The 24113-nt window shown below is 30.0% G+C and overlaps 1 protein-coding gene across 1 annotated transcript in view; it reads left to right on the forward strand.

Moving 5' to 3' along the window:
- Positions 1 to 23841, forward strand: part of LOC107445956 (transport and Golgi organization protein 2 homolog) — a 38049-nt gene extending 14208 nt beyond the window's left edge. Inside the window, exons 2-7 of the mRNA XM_087169016.1 lie at positions 695 to 820; positions 10250 to 10364; positions 13348 to 13421; positions 15837 to 15993; positions 17947 to 18057; positions 21469 to 23841. Of these exons, the coding sequence (XP_087025142.1) occupies positions 695 to 820; positions 10250 to 10364; positions 13348 to 13421; positions 15837 to 15993; positions 17947 to 18057; positions 21469 to 21625 (740 nt within the window). The 3' untranslated portion in view covers positions 21626 to 23841. The remainder of the gene's footprint in view (positions 1 to 694; positions 821 to 10249; positions 10365 to 13347; positions 13422 to 15836; positions 15994 to 17946; positions 18058 to 21468) is intronic.
- The last annotated feature ends 272 nt before the right edge of the window (positions 23842 to 24113 follow it).

Raw genomic sequence — 24113 nt, forward strand, 5'->3', positions numbered from 1 at the left:
TGGGTGGAAGGCAAATAAAAAATATTTCAAATTTAAAACGCAATTGTGCCACTTTTTAAATTTTCAAATGATATCTCTAATAGGAGATAACTTTTTCAACTTTCTGGGGAATTTTATACTTTTACATTGTATGGACATGTTATGACTAATATAGACGCCTAACTTTTTTACAATAAAAGTCTAATTTAATTTCGAAAGATTTTTGTTGAACATAACCTATTTGCGGAAAACATTAAAAGATTCGATTCCCAACGGCAGAAGACCACGGCAGTGTAATAAATGGCGACTGGTCACATAAATCCGTAAAACAAAGTCCTCCATGTTCTTATAACAAACCGTACCTTTGCGGCTACTGAATTAGAGATTGATCGTTCTCTGATTCAAGTCAAAGTTACGATCTGAGGAAAAAGGAATTAATGTATGAATGGGCCCGCTCTATAAGTGGACTGTAAGGTGTGTGTGGCTGAAGTCGTATTTTTGGTCATAGATGGCGCCACTGAAAAAACAAGAAACGCACCCTCTACCTTAAAATTGCATGGTTCCACCAAGCAGGATTGCTAGTATTGGCAAGTAGCATTAAAAATAACAACAACTCTAAAAGAATTGAATTTTTATTCTATTTATTATGCATACCTGCTAGTAATTATGTCCATTCTATTTTATTGTTGCTTAAGCTAAAATTTATTTACTTTAGGTATGGACTTTGAAGAGGGAAAGCAAGGTGGAACATGGCTAGCAATGAACACAAGTGGGCAAATGGCATCCCTTCTAAATCTTATGCAGCCCTTGTCACACTTGGATGGTACGAAGAGAGACAGGGGTATGACATCAGAGCTCATTCATTTTGTTAAAAAAGGAAAAGAAATATACTGTCTAACTTGTTATCGAATTACCTGATTTTCACGTTATGAAATGTAATACCAGTGGCTAGTAGAGACACCCTTTGAGCATCCTAGTTAATTAATAGTATTCATGAAATGATACTCAAAAATATACTTTCTCTGAAAAAGCGTAACTTTTTATATGAATGAATTATATATGAGGTTATTAGCAAATGGTCCAGTTAGTTTGAGTCGGCAAGAAACATATTTCGTGCAGCAGGAGTATTTTACGATGACCACAATGTTTGCTGAATTCAATTGTAAAACTCGCTAATTCGAAAAAAAATTCAGTCGTAATTTTTAATTAATTTTTTTTATTAAGGACTAAAACGTTTTTCAAATACAAGGTATACAAACTATTGTTCTATAAGACAAAATTATTTAAATGACAAAATTCAAAATTTCGAAAAAAAATTGGTTGAATATTTCCCGTGAAATAAACATTTCAATAAATAACATTTGCCGTTATGTAATTTCAAATTTACTACGTATTTCATTTCCGATTATTAGATTAAATTATTCAAGCAGGATAATAACTTTTACTACACATCGTAATTTTACATAATGAAAAAGTTTCATGACCTGATAAAAATGGATAACTGACAAATTATTTTAATTGCTTGAAACTTTTCACGAATCAATAAGTGCTTCAAAAACTTTTTTTTTCTAATAGTCTTGATTTTTAAATAATTAACCGATTTCCTCACTGGTTTTTTATTTCAACTACTGCTTTGCAGAAAATAAAAAGTAAAATAGCTTCTATCAAATCGTTTGAAAATCAAATTCAGTAGTTCGAGATTTGTTTATGATATTAATATTGTCAAAATCATATTATCAAACCAATGTTATCGTATTTATTTCCGCCTAAAGGTGCTTGCAGTTCTTTTAGTATACAACTCATATACCGCAATTACTTCCTATCTGAGCTCTGCGTGACTAACATGAAGTATTAAGCTGGAATTTATTTTTAGTTATTCTTCATTGTCTGTCATTTGTACATTTTCCTTATTTTTATTTCAATGGATTTTCTCGAAAGTTCCGGAGAAGACTTTATTCGAATAGAGCTTGTAAATCAGTTACAATATAGACTTTATCTAAGTCAGTACGCTTCCATCACTATTCATGGTGATGTTGTGAAAGAAAGAATTATGTATAAAAAGATAGAATAATTTTAGCTTCGATATTTTAGGATAAAAACCCATGCACATACCACACAGAGCTGAAGTTTTTGGTTTGTGATATGTAAATCAAACCTTTTAAATTATTATTTGGTGGTAAGCAATGTTTTCTATTTGAAATGTAGATTCAAACACATAGAATCATCGTTAAAAAAATAAGCAAGTTTTGGAAATTAAGCAAAAACTACTTCTTTTTTTTGCAATCAGTTTAAATGTACAAAAATTTGTTTTCTTTTAATAAATTTTTTTACGATCCACTTAATACAAGGCGCGGCTAAAAAAACAGGGACAAACTATTTTTAATATAACTTTATTAAAAATAAATAAATTAACAAAATATATAGCGAATAATAATAAGATGACTTTTTAATAATAAGACGACTTTTATTAAAAAATAAATTTTTTTGGTTTCATGGTTTTATTGCAGCGATGCTTACTGAATTTTTCAGCAATAAGCCACAAGTCTTATTATACCTTTAATCTATTCCATTCCAGCCGGAGCGATTGCATAGGGAGTTCAAACTTTTACGTGGTTTAGTGCAGACCCTAGACTCTAAAATGGACCATATGCTGTAATTCTTGGGATTGAGATCTGGTGAGTAATTTGGCGGTTTCTCAGATGACATCATGTTTGGAAAATGCTCCCTGCACCACTCTTGTATCGTTTTGGCCTTCTTGTGATCTGGCGTGAAGTTTTGTTGAAACGTTCAGTTTATATTGCGCTTTTTGGCCCCCAGGAAGTATAACACCTTCCAGAGTTTTCTGGTAAACTTTTTGATTTATTTTAACGCCCTCATCCATAAAAAACCAGAGGTGCTTTGCAGGTTGCGCAAATTCTATCCTAGAACATGACTGACTTATTTTTTGGCGATGATCAACAAATGCCGAGGTGCTTGGGGCGTCTACAGACCTATCCTAGAATCTCTACGAGCGTAGCTGAAAATTTCAATAAGCATTTGCTCCTCTGCAAAAGGCGGCCACTATGAAACCAATTAAAAAAATTTAGTAAAAAGTCTACTCTTATTATTAGTTATATTTTGTTAACTAATTTTTCAAATAATTAAAAATTGTTCGTCCGGTTTTCGGCACACTCTGTAGATTGTGATTATTTATTAAATACCGTTTTCTTTTATTTTTATGCTTTATTTTTTTAGAAGTGTAGGAAGTTTCCGGTTTACAAGAGATTCCGCAATCACTGGTCCTAATAAAATACCGGCGAATTCTTTTTGTAATTAGTTTAAGGATAAAGTTTTCTCTTTAAATTAAATGGTAAGATCCAGCAATAAATGGTCATTATCTATTAACAATTAGAATATTTTTCTTACGTATCCTTTACTTTCTATGCACATACAGTTTTTGATGTTCAAGGAATTCCTCAATCACTGCTCTTAATAATACATTGTTTATTATTATTTTCTTCTTTAATTAACGATTATCTATTACCCATTATAAATTTTTTCTCATGTTAAGCATTCTTTTGCATTCATAAGCAGTCTCTTGTATAGTATACAAGGTTTTCCACAATTATTACTCTTAAAATACATTTTGAGAATCCTTGACAAAAATAAAGTAAAAACCTGCACATATTAGGGGTAGCTACTAAGTATTTAAGCGTGACCAAAACGAAACTATTATTGTATTCTAATAAATATTTCTTGAAGTATCCAGGGCAGAAAACATCAAAACCTATTTTATTACCTGAAAATATTTAGAGGAGTTGAAAGAACAATTGTTAGAAGCGTTTTTAAGTTTCATCCGATATTCAAATAGGTCTTATTTTAAAATCTGTCTCCTTTGATGGTGGATACATTTTATTCCAAAAACGTCTTTATTCCTCTCTTAAAATTTAACTTATACTCCCTAATATGTATATTCTTTCGACTAAAGTTTCGTTAATGATATTGTGTCATAAGAAAATGTAATTAAGGGTAATAAATTATTTATAAAAATTATTAATTGATTAGTAGAATTGTAGATATTTCACAATTTAATAGAAAAGGCTTACTTCGTGAAATTATATTATTACAGTGACATTTTAGTCAAATGAAAAGTGTTGAATATATATTCATTAGGCCGAAAAAAAAATTTATGTGTTGGAAGTACAATTGAAAATGTTGTTCTCGCATAAACCTTCAGCAAGTGTTGTCCAAATTTTGTATTTCGCCATGTAAAATTATATTCTTTGAAACGAGGCATTTTTTTTTAAATTTTGAATTGTATGCCTTACAATTCAAAATTTGGCTATTATTTTATAAAATAATAAAAAATTATAAATATTTAGTAAAGCTTATCGTTTGCTTGGGATTATCTTTGGCTAAACAAATTTTATAATTGTGTGCAAATTTTTTTAATTTGCTTAAAAAGTTCTGAAGATGTAATGAAATACGCAAAAACATTAAATTAACATTAAGGGGTCCAAACTTTGGACTCCTAATCAAATTATTGGGACCATATTTTCGAGTATGCGGCTACCCCCGATATTTTGAGGGTCAGAAATCTGAATCCGTCAATAAAAGGAATGTTTATTCATGTAAAGTACGTTTATGTGCCTGATTTAGTATCTTAAAATATCGTCTGCCCTTATATATTTACATATTTGAGGTCACCACCTCGAGCCATTAAGATTGAGTCTTAGAACGTGAAGATCCGATGATTAAATCAAAAGGTATATAAGTAATTCCCTTTTTTTCTTCTTTTTTGTACACTGTACGAAAAAGCACAATTAATGGAGAAATAGTTACGAATTCTCTTAGGTCCTAAGCCTTAGGAGAAACGTGAAAAGTCGTCATTGACGTCATTGTTGAAAGAATTGAAAACCTTTGCATGATTGATGAAATGCATTCTTAGATATGTCAATCATCTCTTTTGTATTTGCTAGTCTCAATGCCGTTTCATTATGTTTCACCAAGTAACAATTTAAGTTATCTGCCTTTATCATCGTTAAGAGAATTACCATTAATTAATTGAATTATAATTGGATTAATGATTGATGAACCGTAAATGAATAATTAATTCCAACTCGCTATATTTGCATTGTTTATGAGTTGAATGGTATAAAATAAATGCAGTGTTTAGAAAAAAACAAGAAAAAACAAAACGTGTAATAGTTTTTGATATGCTTTTGATTGTCGCTAACGATGCTATCTTTATAGTTCGAGGATCTTTTCGTAAATATGCCAAATAATTAGATCCGAACGGTATTTCAAGTTAAGAATCAGACACAAAATCGAACTATCTTGAAATAAAAAAAAAATTTCCCTGGTGGATTCGGATTTTTGAAGTTTAAAATAAAAAAGAATGACACAATTGGTTGATTAATTAGACTTTAAAAAATGGTAAAATAACCTGAAAAATTTCAACTTTATTAATTTTTTTTCTCTTTTTGCGTATTTCGCTATATCTCTAAAACTAATTTAGCAATTAAATTTTTTTTATTTTGCACGAGGATTCTTTTTAAGAAATAAATCCATTTATTAAATGCTTATAACTAATATGAAATTAATGAAAAATACAAATAATCCCAATAAATTATATTTAGCATGGAATAATTCTTGTACAAAGGGGCTTTACAATTTTGTTTCTAAAATTGTTTTAGTTCGTTTAAATAGTTTCAAAGAGAAATACTTAAAAACTGAAATTAATATGAAAGATCTTAATGTTTCAACCACTTTACATTGTAAAAAATTCGGATAAAATTATGGTAAAAAGTACAAGCATTGAGGGTGCTGGCACTTTTTACTGTAAAATCCATTTTTTTCGGAACATGTAAGGAGCAAAAAATCTGATACACCGTAATTTTTACAGTAAGAATTGCCGTAAAATCAATGAATCGTTCTAATTCTATTAAAGGAATATTTCTGTAAAAGTTAAGACATAATATTTTACTGTAAAAATGGAATTTACGATTAAAAAGGATTTTACGGAAAAGTGCCCGTACTTTATAACTTAATTTGATACGGATTTTTTTTAATGCACAGACTAAACGATTGAACCTTATATTCAAGGTTACGTCTTCCAACCTTCCATATTATTAGAATCAAGAACCCAATCGGAGATTTTGAGAATGGGCTTATGTATGAATTTGTTACATAAAATACAGTCCGCATAAATTGAATAGCTTATGTCAACTTAGACACTGTAACTATTAAGATTGTATTTTAGTGCATAAAAATCCAATCACTGGACTATAAGTTATTACGGTGTTCCGTTTTTTCATTTTGAGTATTGAGTAATAATGATAAGCTCGAAAAATAAAATCATTAAAATTTTTATTTTTTGAACTGAGAATCTGATCACTTTTTATTAGTGTCTAAAAGTTATATAATAACAAAAATAATTCATAAATGAAAAAAAAAATTATGTGGATGTTTTGCTCTATCTCTTGAGCTATTGCTATTTTTTTAATACTTCGTATGTCATATTAAAATTAGCTACTCTATATTTTTTGCTTCAAAAAGAATTCATAGAATATTTTTATTTGGAAAATTTGTAGTGCAGCTAAAAATTTAAGGAAAATTAAGTTACAATCTCATTTAATAAAACATTTCTTGAATGTACACAGATGTATATACAAACTAACGAGAAACAACTGCATTGAGAAAAAAACACTCTTTAACGAGAAACAACAAAACAATTCTTTAAAATCGCGAATACATGTTTATAAAAATTTATTTACGTAAAATTTACAATTTAAAAATAATATTAATGTGTTTATAATGCATTTTGGAACCATGCCTAAGCATTAATAAGATGATAATTCATAGCAAAAAGCTATCTTGCTGTGTCGTTAATTAATTTTAAATGTTCATTCATTTAAAATGTTTCATTAAATAAATGTTTCATGGGTTATCTACGAATTTTTTTTATGTTAGTATGAAAATATATCTATATTTTGTCAAGAAAATTTCAAGATTAGAAATTACAACAATTTTCGCATGAATTTTAATGTCCGACGTTGTTTGAAATGCCATTGGGTCTCAATTATCTCATTGAATTTTTGAAATTGCTTTGTACAACCCCTTTTCCGAGTTCAGAATTGTCGGAACAATAATGTCTGCACAATCTCTTATAAGAAGAAAAAAATGGCTTGTTTTACCTACATTTAATTAGTTTAACTACATCAGATTTACACTAATTTCAATTAGTTATTATTATTATTGATGTGGATTTCATATTTGTAAAAACTTTATTTTGTATGAATAATTTCTGTAGCAATTCTTTTAACCCCTTCCTTCTCGCTCCCGTGAAAATGCAAGAGTGAGGTTTCACCCTCTATTTCTGGCTCCCGTGATATTTCTGGACTGGAGTGCTCAGTAGTAACGCACCAATAAGAATAAAACTAATTCATTTCGCTTTCCTGGAAAAAATTTTATTTCTCATTTTACACACCAGATGGCAGTACCAGGATATTTTTAAGGTAGTTGCAGGTAGTTCGTTTATTTTAAACTAGATGTCAGCACTAGGACTGGGCGATGTTAAGATTTCAGCATCGTGATGCATCGCCACTCAAACATCGTGATGTTTCGATACATCGCGATGTCACATTACTATTTCACATTTGGTTTTGCCAAATTTTGCATTCTTGCACACCTTTACTTTTTATTTATTTGATGCTACTGTAAAGTAAGACTAAAACTAAAATTTTAAATATATATATTAGATTTTTAGAATTTAAACTTCGTGTGTTTGGGGATTTCAAGAGGGATAATCAGAAAAATTTATAAAAGTGAAAATCTGCCAAAATGCATCAAATTTACATTATACGAACTATATTCATTTTATAGGTATTTAATTTCAATAAAGTTATATAATCAATAAGAGAAAAAAGTAAAGATAGGAGTAAATTAAATGTATGACTTTATATCCTGGTATATCAATGTTTTGTAAACTGATTATTTTCTTCTTTTGGATTAAAATAATTCGATAGACTGTCTTTTTCAATTTAAATAAAACACATCTTTTCAAACTTTTCTGAAAACAATCGGAAGTTTTTAAATTAAAGAAAGAGGATATTGAATAAATAGTTAACTGGTGAAACGAATAATTCATTAAAATTTTACACGCAGCTTAAAAAAATGAGAAATTATCTTTAAGGATGAATTTAAAAAAAAGAATAGTATTTTAACCTTAGCCAACAAAAATTATCGTTAATTTTCAACATTCTTAAAGATGGTTAGGTATCATAGACAAAAACACATTAAAAATTATTACATTAAGAAATAATTTTTCTAGAAAATAAAATTAGAAGAAATTGGTGCATTTTTTCATTTCTCATATTGTAATAAATTTATCTTAACATGGATATTTCAGCAATTAATATTTGATATTTGTGGATAGAGTGCAGTGCATGAAAAAAAAATTAACTGTTGACTTCATAATTGGATTCCAAAAAGTCTGATTTTTTTAAATTTATTTTTCAGAAACTATTCAACTAATTTCTTTTAACTTTTTTATTTTAAAATAAAAAGTTATATTTTTTAAAAAAATTGTATACCTTACAATTCAAACTTTTTTCGACTATTACTAATAAAAAAATTAATTAAAATCATTTTTACATAAAATTATCTTTGGATAAACGAATTATGTCAGCCAATTGTAAAAATAAAATAGATACAATTATAAAATTTTAAATGTGCTTTGAGCCAACAATTTAAAAATCTTTATAAACAGAAAAATAAAAAACGTAATAGAAAAAGATTATAAAAAAAAATAAAAAAAATATGGATTGAGAAAGCTAGAAAACTTAGAACAGCCGATGCGCATAACCTCTTGACCTTTCATTCTCCAGAATTTCTTGAAGAATATCTTTCAATAATTTATTGAAGGCAGTAGATATATTGAAGGTAGTAACCTTTGAACTAATTGAGGAAATTGAGAAAAACCAGTATAAAAACAAAATTTCCTGAAAAAGGATATGATGGAAATTATTATGGCTTCAATGTTGTAAAAATCAATTATTTGAAAATTTCTTTTCAAAATTATTGCTGACCTAATGTATTATTATGTTGCTAAACTATATTTCGTGGAAATAAAATTTAACTGCACACTCTTATTAAAATTGTTATAAATAAGAAAGATCGAAAAGCAGTCAAGTCGAAAAAGAAAATGCTAAAGAGATAAAAACGAAACGACTGTCTTAAAAAGAAAATTTGCGTTTGAGAAGTTGTCGGTTCAAAACCTCGTTTGCAAAAGTTTTTTGCAAAAATAATAGATTTTTTTTTAATATTTTCTAACAATAATAATAATCATTTTTTAATAATTGAAAACGTGGTCATTACGCAAAATTGCAGCTATATAAAATTATTAATGAAAACATTTTATCCATATTTAAGGAATGCAATTCTTCAGATTTAACAAAGAAAAATAAATAGGTAAAAAAGTGAATAAATAAAAAGTCTTATCGAAACAGACGATCGTTTCTTCAACAAGACAAAAATGATCTCAAAGTATTGTCAAATAACAAAACATAAATAATCCTCCGAGAATCACTTTCCTTTCTTGGACTTGCACGAAATGAAGAAAGCACCTTTTCATCTTTCATTGGCGATGAGTTATAGTCACATCGGAAATCATCGTGTGAGAACATCGTTACTTGATAATTCGCGAAGAAAGAAACACTGGGAAAAGATCGTCTAGTCACATCGGAAATCATCGTGTGAGCACATCGTTACTTGATACTTCGCGAAGGAAGAAACATAGGGGAAAAGATTGTCACGACAATCGATGTCGCCGCATGATCGGGGGAAAATGCTCATCGCGCGTGCTTGCGAACATCGATGTTGGAGAGGGAGAATCATGCTTCGCGACATCGGGAAACATCGATGTCTACCTGGCATCGGAAAACATCGTGCTCACATCGGAATTCACAATTCTTCGAAAAAGAAGCCAGTCTAAGCATCGGATCGGCGATGATTGCACAACATCGATGTTTTCCGATGCATCGATGTATCGCCCAGTCCTAGTCAGCACTAATCAAATACTTGTATTTGTGATATGTGAAAAAACTAGGCACTTTTAAGACCGTTTTCTTAAAAATTAACCGATCGTTAAGGGGTTAACTTGAAATTATTTCGAAAATTTCGTGAAATGAGTGCATGCTAATCAAAGAAAAAGAAACCGAGATATTTAAGCTTAACTTTTTTATGCAATGATGCATTATCAATGTGAAATTCAGAATAATTCTTATAATAGGCTTTCTTGTGGTCAATTACCTGGACAGTGGAATGGACAACATTAATTACATGCAAAGATTAAGGAGAGAAGCATTCATGTATCATGGCTTTTTACTTGTTACCATTGAAGTTAAGTAAGTGATATTAGAATTTGTTTTTATTTTGTCACTATGATTGACGCTATATAAATTATCGGGACCAACAGGTATTTTTTTTGTTGATGTTGGTTGGTTTGGGTTATATTGCACACGACGAACACGCAGTTTCGCCCTTTCAAACCAAAACCTCCTAGATAAGAGAAGGCCTTCGCACTAATCAATTTAGTAGTCCGATTTAGTGAACATAAAGTGCGCAGTAGGGAGTAAATCAGAACGATGTCACAACGTCTGGACTACTAACTGCGCAGTGGAGGCAACCAAGAAAGATGTTACAACATTCGGACTACTATAAGATCGGATTTCTCGTTTATGGTAACCCGTGAGAAGGTTTTCTCCCTTCTAGGACGTTTGACAAACTCAGCATTAAAAACGAACGATACTATCTATCCGAGATAGCAAAATTAAAGTGATTTATAAACTGTATATGATACGAAAACAAAAGAAGAAAGGAAAAAGATCAGTAAGGATGAAAGCAAGATATCTCAAAATCGAAGATCCCGCTTTTACAAAATGTGATAAAAGAAAGATACCGTAAATGTATTTTTACAGTAGCAACTACTGATACTGAATCCACTTAAAATGCTAATTCCGATACCCTGATCCGCTGAAATAGTCCCACTTAAATAAACTGTGATGTGTCGATAGGCTTCGAAACTTTATCTTGCCGTATCTGCCGCTCATCAAGATTTCGAACAACGTGTTATACGACACAAAAGCAAAAGAAGAGCTAGAAAAAATAATTTGTAAGATCAGTAAGATATTTCAGGGTAAATGATCCCGCATTTACAAGGTGCGATAAAAGAAAAGTAACATAAATGTATTTTTACAGCTGTAATTGTTGACACTACATCCCTTAAAAAGATAATTCAGATAGTCTGATCCGTTTAAGTAATCACGTTTCATAATCATGCTGCGATTTGCCAATCTGATTCCAGAGACGGAGCAGTGTTTAATATCGTATCTGCTGTGCATCAAGACTTTAGACAACGTCTCACCAATTTATTTTAGTTATTAATTTATTTATTTGTCACAAAAAGTAACAAGAAAGTTTGCACACTGTTAAACTCAATGTATGACAACAATGTACTGACTCTGTAATCACTTTAGAAGCCGTTTAAGGGACTCAAAACCGGAAATGAGTCAGTTGCAACTGTTGCACGCTTGGAACAATATCTTTCCTTTTTGCCGATTCTCTTTTGTCGTTTACTATGTCGTTTGTCTACTCGTCTCTTTTTGTGCCTTACTCTCCTTATTTAGCTTCATGCGCCTTCTGCCTTAAACTTTTGACGCCATTTTCGATGTTGAAAAGGTCACGACGTAACTGACGAAAAACTCCTTCCGAAAATGCCACAACAATCGAATCTTATTCATTGGTCCGTAATAAACATATTCGCCGTACTTTTTTAAACGCGCCCTCTATTTGACTTTTTCTTTGAAAGTAAATAATGGGTCAGTACCATTCATGGACATAAATTTCTGCCACTAATGCTAACCCTATAAGAAATATAAATTTTTGACGCAAATGCCTAAGATAATTAATAATTTATTTAAATGCATCTGTGAATATTATTTTAACGCTTCCCGATCTGATGAATTATGAATATCTTGTAGTAAACCATCAAAGTATTAAACAATTATTTTACTCTATTTAAATCAATTTTAGTATATCATAGGGTGAGGTTTTGAAATTGCATCAGTAGTTAGGTAGGTATTTTACTTACATCTCACTAAAGCCTTACAATGGGCTATTGGTGGTCGGGGAAACATCTCTAATGATGATCCAAAGACTTGTCATCACAATTTTGATCCTATGCAGAGGAGATGGCTCTCCCATTTTGGTAGTCCGACGACCTGCGTGAAGGCGACTCCTTACAGGGGATCAGTTTAATGAGGGCCGATACCGCGCACGCTCGGTCCCTAAGCAGGTTGATCAAAGTGGTCATTCACCGGCTTGTTGGTCACAGCCACTGATCTGCTGGGAACTGTGTCTTTACAATTTGTACAATAATTTGTCTCAACTATTTTTTATTTTTATTTTGCTTATGCTATCTTTGAGTAAATCATGAGTAAATTTATAAGATTTTTCAGTGGAATATGAAATACACTCATAAATATAAACAGTCTTATTCTATAGGAAATTGATTCACGAACAACAGTTTTGAAACGCTGAATGATTGCAAACAATCATTAAAAATCAGTTTATTTGTTGTATGAAACTAAAAGCCGCTTTCAATATTTATTCGGCTTTAAGGAAATTATTTAGATTTTATTTAGTTTCATTCAACAGATAAACAGTTTCTATATCACTTTTGCTTAAATTGACCCCGATAACAATTCATATTTACCTTGATGAAACTTTTTTTTCTTTCATTTGAATATAATTTTCCGATTAATTGGAAATATTTAATAACCTTGTTGGTAAGATTAATTGGAAATATTTAATAATTAATAATAATTATTCTGCTTGAAAAATATTATTTGAAATACCTTTAGTTTTCTTCAACAGATTAATAAGTTTTTGTAATCTTTAAACTCATCTTTCCATTAATTAATCTCGATAATAAATCGTGTCTGCTATTTTTTCACTTGAAAGCTTTTTTTTCCACTTGAATATAAATTTTCGACTCTCAATATATTATTGTTATTGTTATTCGAATGTTTCATTTTTCAACATTAAAAATATCACAAATTTAATTGTTTTAAAGATGAGAGTTGTTGAAATCCTATGTTTTACGTTAATTTTATATCTGTGATATAAAAAATCACAAAAATATGTTGTCCGAAACTGCATTTGTTTTATTATATAACAATATTTTGTTGAATGGTTGCTGTTATCTTTGAGCGAAAGTCTGATGATTTGATGGCTGATGGTTCGAATGTGATAATAAGTGAAAAATTCATGGATGGCCAACAAATAGTTATTCATTGCTATGCAATATTTTTATACTTAAACTGATAGGCCTATACTGGGTGACGTCACAGCTCTATATTACACCAACGACAGTGAAAAAGGACCAGTCGTTATGCAGCCAGGTAATTATCTTATTTCTTAATTTTTAAAATATTTCTTATAAAACAAAAGATAGTAAAATGTTAAGCAATTATACGCGTAGTTCAGTGTCAAATAGTTAAATTTGACATTATTAAAGGCCTAGCTATATTACAACTGGATATAGCTATATTACAAGTGGAGAGTTTAGTGGATCAACATGTTTCGCTAAGTTTTTCAATATAATAAAATGGGCCATTAAGCCCATGTCCAAGAGGTCGTGAGTTTGATCCCGCTGGTCGAGGAATGTCAATATTTTCACCCCGAATAGTAAATGGTGACTGGTGTACGTTAAATCTGTTGAGTCAAAAAGTCCTCCATGCTCCCATTACAAATTATACATCTGAGGGTACTGAATTGGAGATTGATTGTTCTCTGATTCAAGTCAAAATTACGATCTGTGGATGAATGAATGGATGTATGAATGGGTCCGCTCTATAAACGAGCTGTGACGTGTTTGTGAAGTCTTATTCTTGGCCATAGATGGCGCCACCGCGAAACAAGAAACGCATCCCTTTGCCTTAAATTCGCTTGGTTTCGCCAATCAGACTTGCTGATATAGGTAAGTAGCATTAGAAACAACAACAATATAATAAAATAGAGTTTGTCAAACATGAAGTGACATTTTAAAATCACTCAATTTTACTAAACATACTCATACAGGGTGTTCCTCTACCACACTCCTTTATGTGTATTTTTAGAAAGCTTGTTAAGAATGAAGTTGGGAAAGGTAAGCACATCGAGGATCATAAATTATTATTTAAACGAAGACGAAGGAAAAAGGAGTATGTGAGGAATCTCTTTTGAAGAAGACGGAATTAAAGACGCAAAACTGTTGAACTATGCATTGAATTACAGTGCATGTATTTATTAAGCAATATTTGATTGCCAGATAAAAGAACCTTCTACTCCTCTCTTTATTTGAACAGTGAAACAAGAGAGGGGTTCCAACTCAGGCACTGTCCACGTCGTCTGTCTGGGGTCAAAATTACGTGATATTCCTGTCGTGGTTGTTAATAGTCCTAAAAATGGGACTAAGTGCTTGGCTATGGTTGGGCGATTTGTGGACAATGAAATAAGCTTTGATGTGTTTTATTCCCGCCATTTTCAATAGTACTTTTCCTGATTTCTATGGTGTTTTCTTTCTTTCCCCCTTAAATATCCAATTCCGTGACATTTGATGTGTAGAATTATTTTACTTCATTACTGACAAGGACTCTTAAAGTACACAGTAAGGTCGAACATTAGAGAGCACCGTGTGAGTGATTAAATGTATTTAAGATTTATGCCAACAAGAAATTAGATACAGAAAGATTATTTACTGTTCTAAACCTTCAAATGATTTTATTTTCAATAGTACACCTCTATATACTATGGAGTTAATTTTTTCAAAAAATTCCTTTACATCACATGTTCTACTTAAATATTCAATTGCTTTCTAGTCCCTAAATCTTACATTGCTTCAATCCTCAATTGCTTCCGAGACATTTTTAGAAATGCAACAAGAAGTTCGGACTGATGTTTGTATTATTTTCATTCATAAACTAACGTTTTACAAATGATTGGTTACTTTTCTTTCTTTGGTAGAATTATTCTTGTAAACGAGAGTTTATATTTTAATACAGGGTGATTATTAATAAATTTTGCCTACTGTATGAGTCCCTTTGAGAGCACATTATTCGAGAAAATAGAATAAAGTTTTATATTAATATATCATAAGGTATATTCAAGAGTGGTGGTAAAAGCTATACTATCCAGCTCTCACGGTTATGGAGACAGAATTTTAAAACTTTCGAATGCAGCTCGTAATTTGAGAAATGTGGTCCTTACAGTACAAAATCGATTATGAAGTTGAAACGACTATTTAACTCGATTGGTGACAACGTTATATAAAGATGAAGAAAATAGTATTTAACAAGTTTTCGCCTAGATCAGATATTCAGCACTATATTGAACCTTCTCTACAACAGCGGTAACGAAGAAAAAGGCACAGCGATTTGTATACTGAATCTTTTTTTCTTCATCTCTGCCAACCGCTGGCGGTTTTCATGCTGAAAATATTGTTCAAAGTTTCATATTGTGAGAAGAAAATGACCATTGCCTTTAGAAAACGTCGAAATTTCATCCATGTAACCATATGCGTGAAAGCTGGATAATCGTTTTTAACAATATTCATTAAGGGGTGGAGTGTTTTATAATGCATGGGGAAATTTCATTCAAAGTTTTATTCCATTACCTCACATGGTATATACAAATGATATGTTGACAAAATAATTTATTATCACCCTGGATATTGGTTGATGCATAACATTATCTTTTGTTATAGTTTTTGCCTCTGAATGGCAGTAAACAAAGACGCAAATTAATTCCCCTTTTATTTGTTGCTAACTTATTTACAGGAGTGCACGTGTTTGGAAATAGTTCTCCCTCTCATCCCTGGAAGAAAGTGAACGCTGCCAAAAGGAAGTTTGAAGATGTAACAGCTCATCATCCTCGTACATCTCATAAGGAAGAACTAATAACAGACATCTTTCAAGTTCTTCGAGATGACACTCTGTAAGCTAATTATTTTACATTATGAAATACAGCTATTTCGACACTGTTAACAAAATATATATAAATTTAGTACACCCACAATTTAAATGTGTGAACTTTTGAAGATATTTTTTTCACTTATTAACCTTGATAATGAGCCATCGGAATTTGATAGTTTTTTTCTCTTATTGAATTGTCTCTTATCTTCTAATGTGAGCATCATTTAGTTTATTTTACAAACATTCTAAATATCTGCAAAAAAGGATGATCAGCACGGAATATGTTGTATGTTTGGTTAGCATGTTTTAAGAAAATCCAATTATTATAAAACTTTCATTGATGGGGTGTTGTCAATCATAAGTCATAACTTTTACTTAAAACTTTTTTTAAAATTTTCATTTTTTCCTTTTTTTGACACTTTTGATACTGAAATATTCGAAAATTTTTGAATATCCTCAGAAATATAAAAGAACACTTATTTTTTAAAAGACATAGTAATACCTCGTTAGTGAATTACTCTCAAACTAATTTCCCAAAAGTTCTGCACGATGCATTTATCAGTTATAACTTTTAAGCTCATGTGTTTAAATGATATTTCTTTCTTGGCGTTTCCTCCACTGAGACTTCGCGTTATTCTGAATTTTAGAGAAATGCAATGTTGTACAGTGAGCAAAATAAAAAACTGACCACCCTGAATAACCTTTAATTTAATGATCGGATCTTCATGTTCTGGGAGTCAATCTTAATGGAACGTGGGGGTGACCACAAATATGCGAATCAATTAGTACAGGCGATATTTTAAGGTGAAAAATCAGACACAAAAACATACTGTCTCTGAATGAATACACCTTTTTTGAGGGATTTGGATTTCTGATCCCCAAAATATAGGGGGTAGCGCGCAATCTGGAAAATATGGTGGTCCTAGTTTGATCAGCAGAGCAGTTCGAAGTTTGAACCCTTTAATGTTTATTTTGCTTTTTGCATATTTCACCATACCTCGAGAACTTTTTGAAGCGAATATGAAAAATTTTGTCCTCAATTATGAAATTCGTTTAGTCACAGGTTATTCAATGCAAAGAATAAATTTTAGTGAGTATTTATTATTTTTTATTATTTTATTTAATGATATGTGGAAACCTTTAATTTATGAGGTATATAGCTTTTCACATCATTTTAAAGAATATATTTTTAAATGACAAAATACAAAATTTGAGCGAATAGATCGAAAAGTTTCTGAGAAATCACAATTTGAAAGAGTCATATTTTTAAAATTCGATTTCTCAGGAATTAATCGATTGATTTTGATAATAATTTGTATTATTCCATGTAAAAATTCATTCTTTAAAACAATGTAAAAAATCGTATGGCTTAAAATTAAAAATGTTTTCGACTATTATTAAATAAAATAGTAAAACAATAATAAATGTAATAAAAACTCACTAAAATTTATTTTTTGTGCGGAATTATTTGTGGCTGAACGAATTTTATAAATGTGTGCAAAAAATGTTTAATTAGCTTAAATATTTCTTGAGATATAGCGAAATGCACAAAAAAATAAAGTTTACATTAAGGGGTCCAAACCATGAACCCCTCACTTGCGGAAACTATTTTCATCCTATTACCCAGATTGCGGCCACCTCCTATATTTTGGGGGACGTAAATCCAAATCTGTCGGGAAAAAAGTTATGTTTATTCAAAGAAGGTGCGTTTTTGTGTCTAATTTCGTTACATAAAATATGATCTGAGCTAATTATTTAGCATATTTGAAGTCATCCCCTCGAACCATTAAAATTGAGTGTCAGAACGTTAAGATTCGATCATTAGATCAAAAGTTATTCAGGGTAGTTCATTTTTCTTTTTTTTGCGCTGTACAATGTGAAATATATACAACAGATACAAGTTTCTTTTTATGCATTTACAGCAAAATCTTTTCTGTTGTTTCTTTAAAACTCCTCTTATTTTCTTAATCATCAGCCATTATCCTGACGAGCAACTAGACAAAGATGCTGAAGGTAGACCTAAAGAATACGTCAAAGAGTTGAGTGCCATATTTATAAAGCCAGAACTAGGAGTATACGGTTCCAGGTAAGAAGGACGAAAATCCTGCTATAAATTTTAAAATATGTATTCACCATCTTTAAATAGTTAGAAGAGTTGAATATTTACTCTTCATTTATTTCAAAGATTATCCTTATCATTTCTTTATCATACGTTATTTTTTATTTCATTATTCCCCTTATCATATTTCATATCACATGTTTTCTTATCATTTCTATTCTCCATTTTGGAGTCATGTGTTTACCCTTATTAAATTTGGTATCACTTTTAACCCTTATTTTCCTTATCATATTTAGTATTATATTTATACCTTTATAACTTCCCTTATCATATCTGATATCACTTTTTACCTTATGAATTCTCTTATCATATTTAGTATCACATTTATACGGTTATTACTTCACTTATCATATTTGGTATAATTTTTTACCCTCATGATTTTTCTTATCACGTTTAGTAGCATATTTATACCGATATTACTTCCCTTATCATATTTGATAACACTTTTCACCTTATGAATTCTCTTATCATATTTATATTATTACTTCACTTATCATATTGGGTAAAACTTTTTACTCTCATGATCTTTCTTATCACGTTTAGTAACACATTTATACTGATATTACTTCCCTTATCATATTTGATAACACTTTTTGCCTTATGAATTCTCTTATCATATTTATATTATTACTTCACTTATCATATTTGGTGTAACTTTTTATTCTCAAGATTTCTCTTATCCCGTTTAATAACACATTTATATCGATATTACTTCCCTTATCATATTTGATAACACTTTTTACCTTATGAATTCTCTTATCATATTTTTATTATTACTTCACTCATCATATTTGGTATAACTTTTTACCCTCAAGATTTCTCTTATCACGTTTAGTAACAAATTTATACCGATATTACTTCCCTTATCATATTTTATATCACTTTCTACCTTATGAATTCTCTTATCATATTTATATTATTACTTCACTCATCATATTTGGTGTATTTTTTTCAATTCAATATTTCTCTTATCATGTTTAGTAGCACATTTATACTGATATTACTTCCCTTATCATATTTGATAGCACTTTTTACCTTATGAATTCTCTTATCATATTTCTATTATTACTTCCTTTATCATATTTGATAACACTTTTTACCTTATGAATTATCTTATTATATTTATATTATTACTTCACTCATCATATTTGGTAAAACTTTTTACCCTCAAGATTTCTCTTATCACGTTTAGTAACACATTTATACCGATAATACTTTCCTTTTCATGCTTTAACCCTTATGATTTCTCTTATTATATTTTTGCTTCTCATTTATACAGTTACCACTTCTCTTATAAGAGAAGTGGTAGCAATATGGTAAGCAAATATGATAAATCATAATTGCTGTCCCTTTTTTACTTTATGATTTCTCATATCACATTGAGTGTCACATGTATAACATTATCAATACCCTTATATTTGATATCTCAAGTTTACCTTTATTATTTTCCTTAACACATTATTTTTTGTATTACTCTTTAAGTGTTAAAAGATAAGAGTTTCATTCTCATACTTTATATTTCAAACTCTGTATGTCTTATGGATTTTAAACAAATCACTTAAAAATCAAAATTGAGAAATTTTTTTAAGCAAGTTTCTTGGGGTAATCGGGTATATTTTAAACAAAATATTAAGGGAAATTTCTCCCAAATCCATTTCCCATCAGTTCTTTATGGTGCACTATCGGTTGTATTTTTATGTTGCACAGCAGAAATAAAAACTTATTTTAAGTTAAATATATTTAAGTATTTTGAAAATTTGCAGTCACAAAATATATCATTATAATGAGAGTAAAACATAAAACTTAAAAGACGAATAATACAGTTAAATGCGAAAGACGACAGTTTCGGTACTGTAACAAGTATCTTCATCAATACTGAGATTCTCGACAGTAAAGTTATCATGTTTGAGGGAACGAACAACCTTTTCTGAAAACAAGATCCTACTTTTTAGTAAACGAAAGTTTATTTCATTCATATTTGAGTAAATGCAAACATTTCTGTATCCTCCTCATTTCATCTTATTATTTTTTTAACAAAATGTTTTGACTTGTCAACTTTTTCCGTTTAATCTTACAAGTAAAACATAAAAGTTTGATAGTGAATAAAACATTTTTTTAAAAATTTTGAAATGTTGATTTCGAATACGATATTCCTTTTGAGGCCACTTCAATAGTTTCATAGTTCCCCCCCCCTCCCAGAAAAAACAACAACATTTAAGCCGCGTAATAAAAACAAAAAAATTTTAAATGCAATTTTCCGGTGGCATAGTAAAAAAAACTCTAGTATCTTTCTATAGGGTCATAAATTCAAACCCCGTATCAGAAAGAATTTTTCTATCGCAGTCTTTTTCTAGTCAATTTTTCTATGCTTCTCCGATTTAATACTCGCAGCTATTGAGAATTTTATTAGTTCTATCTAATTAATGAGAATTGGATACTTTTACTTCAAGAAAAAGATCACGGATACAAGCACATGTGACGTTAGCTAATCGTTCATAAGCAAAATGGCGTGTTAAAGTTTAGCTAAGTTTCTCCATATAGGTTAGAATGCTAATTAACGTGAAGTTAATTAAATACAGCTCCGTATCACAGGTCGAATTTGCTGAAATATAATTCCTTCTCGTCGACATATTTTACTTTACTTAGATTTATTAATTGTTTACATATTACAGTGCTATATTTTTGCTTTGTATACCTGACATCCTCGATGCGTAATTAGTTTGTTTATGTTCTACATAGCTCCGTGCCTCTCTTTGCGTTAAGTAAAAAATACATAGTGAGGAAAGTTTTCGCTCAATTTAAGAAACAGGAAATGGTCACTGGGTACCAAGTTTGGGCTGTATGGTGGTAGCTTTAAACTTTCCACTTGAAGTTTTGCAGCAATGCTTGCGTTTTTCGATCAGGATGAGATCTATTATTAACCAGCAAGAGATTAACACCCTCACTAAGCATGACAAGGCGTTTGCTTTGGATGAAAATCCTTGTTCATAAAAACAAAATACTGCTCGCACTACGATATGAGACCACTTTTCTAGGCTTCTGTTGTTGTTGTTGTTGTGGCTTATCCTCCAATGCTGAACGAAGTCAGACAAGGTCCATCAGACCGTTGACCCTAAGAAAATCGAGGACCAGAAGGGTGTCATTTGAATGACTTCAACAAATCGTCTTTCGAACTGGGATAAGCTATCCTTATAACCACTGCTAGGCAACTATAGTATGCTGTCTCCACTTTGGAGGAATGTATTAATGTTCCACAATAATTGTTTTTTAATTGCCATTGCTTATAAACTTTTTTTAATCTATCCTCGTCTTATAATTGTTAACATACAATCATCTGTGAATTTAATATTTATTTTGAATGTTATTTATGTTCCACAGGACTCACACAGTGATATTAATTGACGGACATGGTCGTGTCGACTACTTGGAAAGGACAATGAAGGAGCCAATCGATGTCACCTCCGATATCAACTGGATAACGACCCGCATGCAATTCAACATAGAAGACTCGACGAGAATTTCATCCCATCTCTAAGGCCAATTCTTCTTAGACTTCAGAATTATTTATCGAAATAATCATTCTGTTGTTAACAATTGAGAAGTTTTTCTGAATGATTAATTTATATAACTATGCATACAGTATTCGTAATTAATCAGTGTAAATAACTGAATCATTAGTAAGATGACATTTTAGAACATAGTGACTTAAATTCCATAAAATTGACCCTCGGACTCAGAATTTTTATTTAACTTATTTTTCGTGCTTCTTTCTTTATTTCATATTAATTTAAATCAAAATAAGTGAAAATATTATGCTTAGCATTTTAATAATCTATGGTTATCAAATACATCATGAAACATTTGTATCTTTTTCTGCATTAAAGGTAAAAATGTTCCAAACATCCAAACAATGATTTTTTTTAATATTGCACTTATTTGCAGTTATTCAGTTGTAAAAGAAGCAATTATTTATCATTGAAATTTCTTTAATTTACAACATCAACCATTAATAAATTTTTGAATCTGAATGAAGAAATAATTTCATACTACTTTTTTGGGGGGATTTCATATTTTAGTACAGATATATTTCCGATAATCTAACAGATTATCTTAGTAATTATTAGACTGTTTTTTATAATTGAAAAATATCAAAATATATTTTTGCTTGTAATTAGAAAGTCAGAAAAATTATATATAAAAGAGACACCGGTGTCAAAGGGTTAACTTTGTAGTTACCTTTGCACAGTTGGTATAATGTTTTGGTGAATATTTTGTTCAATGAATTGGGTTAAATGGAAACTTTATAACCACAGTGACTTTTTCCAATCCATGCAGGATTTTCAAACTGAACCACTTTTTTCACTAATTCATTTTTTCTTTTATTTAACTGCGTAATACTGTGATTTAATTTAGCTTATAATATAGTTCAATTTTGTACCATATTAAAGTTAATTCAAATTGGCTCGATATGATGGTTTAACCTCAATCGTTTTTTCTGAGAAGGTAGTTGAATTTTTTTTATTACTCATGCATTGTCATAAGCCAATAGAAACTGTCACTGATTGTACTCTATTTGTGGCTATTTCGTAATTTTGAAGCAATTCACGTGGCTAAATTACGCCTAAGTCAAATATTGGAACATTATCACTATTAAGGAGAAATTCTTAAATGAAACAAGCCATTACATATGTTATATGGAGAAAAGAATGTAAAAACTCCCCGTGGTTAGCTCGATGACCATTAAACTTTAACCCATTATTTATTTGTCACTAGAAATAATTTATATCAGCACCAGGTCAGCGTGGAATCAACAATAATCGGTATTTGGATCTTTACATTATATTTATAATGAAATCAAATACCCGGATATGATATATGGTCGTTATTTATAATTTTTTTTCTCTTCTGAAAAATTTCTTTCAATTTTTGTAGACTTTGATACCAGTATGTATTAAATTCCGGCTCTTTTTATGTGCCTATTAGTAATATGACTACATTTAGAAGTTGTTCAAATAATAATCGATTCAAACTTGAAAAAGAAATAAATTGACAAAAAACAGATTGTTAAATTAATTAAAAATAAAAATAACTGCAGGCTAATTTCTCTTTTTTTCTTCTAATGATGAAAACATTTTTCACGATAATATAATTTCGTCAATCACGAAAATTATTTTTTTCTGTATTATTACCTATTGTCTTCTTGTATTATAACCTAGTAGAAAGTAACGTTGTATTTAAAGAAAAATGTTTCAAAAAGGCAGATAACGTTTCAGTTCTTCAACAATGACGAAACATAGAATATTCTTGTAACGATATTGTGCATAAACGATTTATCCTAACGAAACACTCTTTGTTTATGATATATTTATCCTGAATGATATACGTTATTTACCAACCAAGAAGAAATCTCAGAAAGTTCGAATGGTCTAAGAGGTGCTATCAACAAGAGGAGAGTCTAGTCTGCTATGTCTTCTAAGCAACTGATTGATTGAGGAAATTTTTTCTTCTTCCCTAAACACCTTGTAATGTTCTCTTATTTATTATAATTCTACCTAGCTCGAGTTGATTGAATAATCCACTAAATTTGTGTAATATTTGTATAACACAGAATGATTTATACCCTATTTTTTATCATTGTATTCTATGAATATTTTTATTTTATATATTATGATGTAAAAATGAATGTGTATGTATTTTTTTGCATAATTCGTGCCAATTTATGTTTTATTAATAAAAAAAAAGTTGTTTCTAGATTTAGTAAAAAACTTTACAAGACATTAAAAATAGCTTTGGGGAGATTTTAAAAATAAGTAAAATTCAAAATTTTAAATTTGTTTTGCGCCATTCCTTAAGTGTAAGTTTGAAGCTTAAATAACCCTTACCTTATATGTTTACCTTAGAAAGTCGAGTCTGAAAATTTTCTGTTTTGTGAATTTTATCCGAAACATAAGAAAATGATGTCTTAAGCATTGATTGAATTTGTTACAATTATATTTGACTTTATATACGGAAACATTGGATTT

The sequence above is a fragment of the Parasteatoda tepidariorum genome, chromosome 8, assembly GCF_982258835.1.
Source record: "Parasteatoda tepidariorum strain Cologne lab strain chromosome 8, Ptep-v5.0, whole genome shotgun sequence".
Taxonomy (NCBI): Eukaryota; Metazoa; Arthropoda; class Arachnida; order Araneae; family Theridiidae; genus Parasteatoda; species Parasteatoda tepidariorum.